The sequence below is a fragment of the Alosa alosa genome, chromosome 24 (genome assembly GCF_017589495.1).
Source record: "Alosa alosa isolate M-15738 ecotype Scorff River chromosome 24, AALO_Geno_1.1, whole genome shotgun sequence".
Taxonomy (NCBI): Eukaryota; Metazoa; Chordata; class Actinopteri; order Clupeiformes; family Clupeidae; genus Alosa; species Alosa alosa.
In genome coordinates, this window is record NC_063212.1 from 17343980 (window position 1) to 17350881 (window position 6902).

Below are 6902 nucleotides of genomic sequence, written 5' to 3' on the forward strand. Positions count from 1 at the left end.
TTATTTTGACACACGGAAACACTTAAACAGGATCGAGGTTTTAGGGAGCACCAGATTGTATGCATTAGAAGCTGAGACAGTTGATTTCACAGGTGACACCTGTGTCAGTGTTCTAATTAGCCCGGGAACTAATCTGGGAGCTTAACAAGCGCAGCTGCCTTTAGGCCATTATGACATCACAGCCTTTGAAGTCTATGGGGAGAAAATGAGCTTTTTAACATTTTTAATCCCCTATTTCTCAAAAAGTATAAACTTTTTAAAAAATCTGAAAAAATAACTCTCTTGCCCCACTCCAGACCTTCACAACGGTTATTTCAACATGTCTGTACGTTAAGCGGTTAGAGACGCATTCATTCTTGAAAAGGTAAAAAGAAAAAAAGGTTATAATAATAACTAGAAAACCATTTCCTGAAGGAAATACAGTGCATAAAAATGCAAAAATATGATGTAAAATATCATACAGAGTAAAAACAAACTATATTGGTTGCTAGGTAGATGAGGTTTAATATAGTTGGAATGACTGAACAGTTAAATAGGTGGATTGTTTAAATGGTTAAATTATTTAGGTATATAGTTGACGATAACTAACAGTTGGAATGGCTCTAATGTTTGCTAGCAGTTATGCTAACTATGTTAACAAAGATAATAATGCTAACCAAGTGACTTAACCTAGTTAATTTAGCTAATGTTTTCTAGCAGTTTTTTTTTTTAATGTTAATAATGTTAATGCTGTTAACTATGCCATGTGACTTAGCTAACTTAGCTTATCATTTTTAGTAGTTATACTAACTATGCTAACTAGCATGCTAACTATGTGAACCATGTGACTTAGCTAACTTAGCTAATTATTTTTAGCAGTTATGCTAACAATGCTAACTAACATGCTAACCATGTGACTTAGCTAACCTAGCTAATAATTTTTAGTAGTTATGCTAACTATGCTAATTAGAATGCTATTGATGCTAACTATGCTAACCATGTGACTTAGCTAACCTAGCTAATCATTTTTAGTTGTTATGTTAACTATGCTAATTAGCATGGAACAATGCTAACTATGCTAACCATGTGACTTAGCTAACCTAGCTAATCATTTTTAGTTGTTATGTTAACTATGCTAACTAGCATGGAACAATGCTAACTATGCTAACCATGTGACTTAGCTAACCTAGCTAATTATTTTTAACAGTTATGCTAACTAACATGTTAACAATGCTAACATGCTAACTATGTTAACCATGTTACTTAGCTAACTTAGCTAATCATTTTTAGTAGTTATGCTAACTATGCTAACTAGCATGCTAACAATATTAAAATGTTAACTATGCTAACCATGTGACTTAGCTAACTTAGCTAATCATTTTTAGTAGTTATTCTAACTAGCATGCTAACAATATTAAAATGTTAACTATGCTAACCATGTGACTTAGCTAACCTAGCTAATCATTTTTAGCAGTTATGTTAACTATGCTAACTAGCATGTTAACATGCCAGCATGCTAACTATGCTAACCATGTTACTTAGCTAACTTAGCTAATCATTTTTAGCAGTTTTGTTAAAAATGTTAACAATGCTAGCAATGCTAACATGCTAACTATATTAACCATGCTAACTAGCTACAGTGGGTAGGAGTCATAGTTGATGACAAGTAACAGTTACAATGGCTGAACAGTTAAAAAGTTCAGTAGTTTGAAGGGTTAAATTGTTTTACAGTGAACTATTGTAGTGAGGACTTTTATTATGAAACAGTTTTTGGCAGAGGAAGCAGTTGAACAGGATGTGTAGTCTTAATAGGGCCAGTTTGTATGCTTAAAGCCTGAGACTGGCAGTTGATCCAGGTGGCCGGAACACCTGGCATAGGATTCTAATTGCTTAACTGCTCTATTGTGATGTCATCAGCCCATGTTAATCATACACAAATCACAAATGACTGGTTACAAGGATACAAGGATACAAGGAAGTTTATTGTCACATGCATATAGTTACTGGAAGTAAGAAATGCAGTGAAATTATGTCTGGTGTCAGCCTATTTGTACATTAATGGGGGGTAAAAAGTGCAGTAGAAGAGGGGTTTAGTAGATTAAGTGGCAAGGGCTGCGGGCTGCATAAAAAGGTGGGGAGGATTGGGATTGGCTGGGGGCACCAACAAGGAGCACCCAAGAGCAACAGGGGCAAGGAAAAACTCCCTTACCAAGGAAGAAACCTTGGGCAGATCCACGGCTCAAGGGGCTAACCCAACTGCCAGGGTCTTGGTGTGTGTGTTGGGGGATGACAGGGGAGATGGGATAGTGTGCTGTGTATGTGGGGAGAGGGCAGTGTGCAATATGTGTGTTGGAGAAGCTTCCTCATGAGACAATGTGCTGTGTATTGGGGGGGGGGGGGCAGTGTAATGTAAGTATGTTGGGGATGTGTGTTGGAGAAGCTTCCTGATGAAATAATGTGCTGTGTATGTAGGGGCAGGGACTTACTATTGCAAGCAGAGTACTGTATGTAATGTATGTGAGTGATGACAGTGAAGATGTGTGTGTGGGCGGGAGGGGAGTGGAGCAGTGACTGTGTGTGTGTGTGTAGTGTGTGTGTGGGTGGTTATGGGCTATATTATGGTTATGGTTATTGGGGGAGGGGTGGCCTTTTATGTAAAAGCCTAGTGGGGCTACATGCCCACCAAGTTTCATGTGCCCTGGTGTTTCGTGTCCCGGGAATCGTTGACCAAAAATTCAGGAAGTAGATGACGGAAGAAAAAAAGTAAAAAACACTAGCTGCACTAGTGGCGGTCATAATTATTGCACAGGTGGGAAAGCTGGATCATTTTGCTCTTGCCATTAATCTTTTTATTTTATGATATACATATTTTTGTCAGAAACCTCTATACAAGATATGCAAACTGGTTAGTACAACAGATAAAGTTAAATACATACAAACACACACACACACACAGAGACACACACAGGCACACCACACACACACCCACCACACCCACACTCACAACGTATATGCTATGTCCAATAAATACATGGATAAATAAAGTTATAAATAATCACTGACACTACATAATGAATGATAAAGCATAAAATTATACTATTGGTCGTTTCAATAAAAACAAAGTCCATTGCAACCCCTTTTCCTGTGTTTACAGGCCTTCAGTCAATCCGGGCTATGCAAATGTAATGCCTGTCAAATGTCAAAAGTGGAAACATTTCCTTCATGGGGAGTTGATGGGGAGTATTGGGGGGGGGGGGGCGTTTGGGGGGGCAGGCACACGGGCGCCTACCAGGACTGCGTGGCAATGATGGCCAGGAGGGTGAGGCTGAAAGTGGTTCCAAGACTGATCCTGCTGGTGATGTCTCCTGAGCTGACGGCTGCAGGGCGACAAACAATGTTAGGTGGACAATGTTAGGTGGACAACACCCAGATTAGGTAAAAACGTAATTTGTTCACATAATAGGACAGACGAGAACACGATGTAATAACACCCATTAATGGTTTAGACAGGGCAATATTGGTAGATAAGTTAAAAAAATATTTGACAACAAGCATTGTTTCACAAAGAAGAGATGCAGTCACATTAGAAATCTAGACCGCTGGCACCAAATATCTCCATATAGCACTCACAAAGAAATTAGAGGTGGCTGTCAGTTAGGAAATGATTGGATTGGATATAGTGATCAAATAAACTCACCTGTGCCATTTACTGAGACAATGTTAATAGTCAGGTTTCCACTTGCTGCTGCTCGCACCATGGTGTTGTATATGGCGGTTGCACTTGGTAATGTGGCGTTGTATGTGAAGTAGAGGTTTGATTGGGTTACATAGAGTTTTGCGTAAACTGTCCCATCCCTGAGGAAAAAAAAACCGTGGTTAATTAGAAGGGCTTCACTTGATTGGTTGACACCAAGTAGCAACTAAGTACAATCCATCGGGGAATTTATTTGAATATAAATTCAGAACATGTCAAAATAACATTGATGCTAGTGCTACTTTCATGTTTATTGTTTGTTGATAACACTCAGTATCCATAAAGGACTATAAACACATTCATAAAAGAATTAAAGTATTCCAAATGCATTATAATGATCGTCACTAATATATATCTATTACTACACTCTGAGTTACAATGTTGTAGAATAAGCATTGTGATAGTTCAACCTGTACAATAGCATATTACTTAAGCAATCCAGTCATGACTGTGTGGAAAAGTTATGTATAGAATTATGCTAATAATTATGAGGTGTTATGAATGCTTTATAGCATTCTTATGAATGTGTTTATAATGATTAACGGGTATTGGGTTTATAAGTGTTACCTGTGTATATTTTGGGGATAGCATATCTATACAATATCAATAAAAGATCATTAAAAGATAATTACGTGTATGTTGTGGGGTTCAAAGAGACAAAGTTTGTAGAATAATCTTCCAAAAAGAAGGGCTCCAGCTGAAAAGGGGAATCAAATAGAGTTAAACGTCATTCAGACTGCAAGCGACTAGTGAAAAGAGACCAAGTAATGTTAATATAGCCAAATTCAACGATTACAATCGAAATAACCACTTGTGACCCGAATCATTACGCACCAAGTTAAAAGGATTTCAACTTGATTTGAATTTCAATTTGTTCTTGTTAGAATGATTTCAACTAGTATTGGATTTCAATTTGTACTTCTTAGAATGATTTCAACAATGTATTGGCCTATATGTAACCTATATGCTTTAGACCTAGACTTAACTAACTCGTACTTTTGCCAGACAAACATTGTATAATCAATACAATCTTCTATTTTGTCATAAATGTATTATTGCAGACTCACCTCAGATTTAATTTTGGATGTCGTATCACGGTAGGCAGTTGAGTTGACAGCGGCCAGAGTAATGGCAGAAGACTCATTGGTGATGGTGAACGGAACATTGGCAATCATCTGTGGCTCGTCTGTGAAACAAAATAACCTGTGGTAAGTAATTGTACGTGTGTGTGTGTGTGTTTGTGTGTGTGTGTGTGTGTGTGTGTGTGTGTAGTTGTGTGTGTGTGTGAGCATAAAATGCTACAGTTAAGATCAGTCTGATGTTTGATACTTAGCTTTGTTAAAAAACGAGAAACTCACGGAGAACAGAGATTGTGCTTGTGTCCACAGACAGGTTGGCGGGGCTGGGCTGCTCTTTCAGTTGCTCGAGCACCTCCGTTGTGTCAGGGACAGTGTCTGGTACAGACTGATCAAACTCCACATTCATCTCTGCCTCTGTGTTGTCTGCGCGAAAACGGGCCACGGCCCTTTTTAGAAAAAGAGAGAAAATAAAACTCATTATGAATGTGTTTGTTGAACGGTCGACTTTGATCATAGCCATGGACATTACCATATGCAAAATAACTGGTTGTTGCTGGAGAAAATCAGTAGGGCCTAACTTACCTCAGTGATATGACAACGACTCGGAAGAACCTTGACCCATATTTCGCTTGGTAGATTGGTGTGGACTGTGAACACAGAATTATCATTAGGCTATTGGGAACGAATCCAGTCTTATAGCATTACAAACAATATTATCTGTCTTATTACACGGCTCTTCACAAGGCAAGTAGAACGCTCCATTGACTTGAATGGGATTTCCCAAAGTTCTAGCGGTCATTATTTCCGAGGTCTGCTCCGCTGTCAATGGCAACGGAGTTTGTACTTCTAATTCAGGTATTTCATATCACTACGCAAGGACTGGAACTTCATTCAAAAGTGAAAGCAGACAGTTCTGCCCTACAAAGCCAAAGTGCAGTATCTACGAAAATTTGATTGAACGGTGGATATGGCATTTTATATTGGTGTAAAAAAGTGAATTTCACAAAAAATGCAGATACTGCACTTTGGCTTTGTAGGGCAGAGTTGATCCGCTGTGTTCTAAAGAATGTTTGAGTCAAGTTCAGCGTGTGGTGTTCCAAACTATTTGTTTCTCAGCAAATGACACTGCTGCGCGTCGTGGTCCGGTTGCCCTGTCGGGAGTTATTTTCCCAATAATGACCGGCGTTCTATATATTATCCCTTACTTATTATATGTATATATTATATATATGTCTGATTTAATGTCTTCTTCTCAAAGGTAAAACATTTTTTGTATTTTAGGCAAATCAAATGACTTTGAGTGACTGAAACAGTAATTGTAAATTAGCCTTACCCAGCTAACAATGGAAGCAGCTAGCGTCTGGTAAGCTTCAGTTTTGGGGTTGCTGTAATCAGCAATGTAGGTTTTGGTCATCACAAAGCTCATTGCAACTATGTAACGTGGAGTGGTCATTGGAGATGCTGCTGTTGTTGTTGGCGCTGCTGTTGTTGTTGTTGTCGTTGGTGCTGCTGTTGTTGGTGTCGTTGTTCGCGCTGCTGTTGTTGTTGTTGGTGCTGCTGTTGTTGTTGTTGTTGTTGGCGCTGCTGTTGTTGTTGTTGTCATTGGTGCTGCTGTTGTTGTTGTTGGTGCTGCTGTTGTTGTTGTTGTTGTTGGTGCTGCTGTTGTTGTTGTTGTCATTGGTGCTGCTGTTGTTGTTGTTGTTGGTGCTGCTGTTGTTGTTGTTGTCGTTGGTGCTGCTGTTGTTGTTGGCGCTGCTGTTGTTGTTGTTGTCGTTGGTGCTGCTGTTGTTGGTGTCGTTGTTGCTGCTGTTGTTGTTGTTGGTGCTGCTGTTGTTGTTGTTGTTGTTGTTTGCTGTTGTTGTTGTTGTCATTGGTGCTGCTGTTGTTTTGTTTAGTTGCTGCTATTTATTCCTTTCACGTTAATTTTCACTATTTATTTGTTATTGTCATTGGTGCTGTTATTTGTTGTTAAAGATTACTGCTATTTATTTATTTATTTATCGTTGGGTGCTGCTGCTGTTGTTAAACTGCTATTTATTTGTTGTTATGGTTAGATTACTGCTGTTGTTTAATTATGGATTGTTCAGCTG

General features: G+C 38.8%; 1 protein-coding gene across 1 annotated transcript; it reads right to left on the bottom strand.

Moving 5' to 3' along the window:
- Positions 1 to 3238: 3238 nt before the first annotated feature.
- Positions 3239 to 6346, bottom strand: LOC125289659. The gene is made up of 7 exons (XM_048236616.1): positions 6146 to 6346; positions 5395 to 5459; positions 5092 to 5258; positions 4801 to 4919; positions 4366 to 4430; positions 3677 to 3834; positions 3239 to 3356 (listed from the first exon to the last, which is right to left on the bottom strand). Exons 1-7 carry the CDS (start codon positions 6263 to 6265, stop codon positions 3265 to 3267), a joined length of 786 nt encoding a protein of 261 aa, XP_048092573.1. The 5' UTR covers positions 6266 to 6346; the 3' UTR covers positions 3239 to 3264.
- Between the last annotated feature and the right edge of the window lie 556 nt (positions 6347 to 6902).

Excerpts from the sequence above, each read along its gene's own strand:
- LOC125289659 (XM_048236616.1), bottom strand. The coding sequence starts at position 6,265 with ATGACCACTCCACGTTACATAGTTGCAATGAGCTTTGTGATGACCAAA. Across the intron at positions 4,920-5,091 it reads AAGCACAATCTCTGTTCTCC|ACGAGCCACAGATGATTGCC; the intron begins GTGAGTTTCTCG and ends TTTGTTTCACAG. Across the intron at positions 4,431-4,800 it reads CATCCAAAATTAAATCTGAG|CTGGAGCCCTTCTTTTTGGA; the intron begins GTGAGTCTGCAA and ends TCCCCTTTTCAG.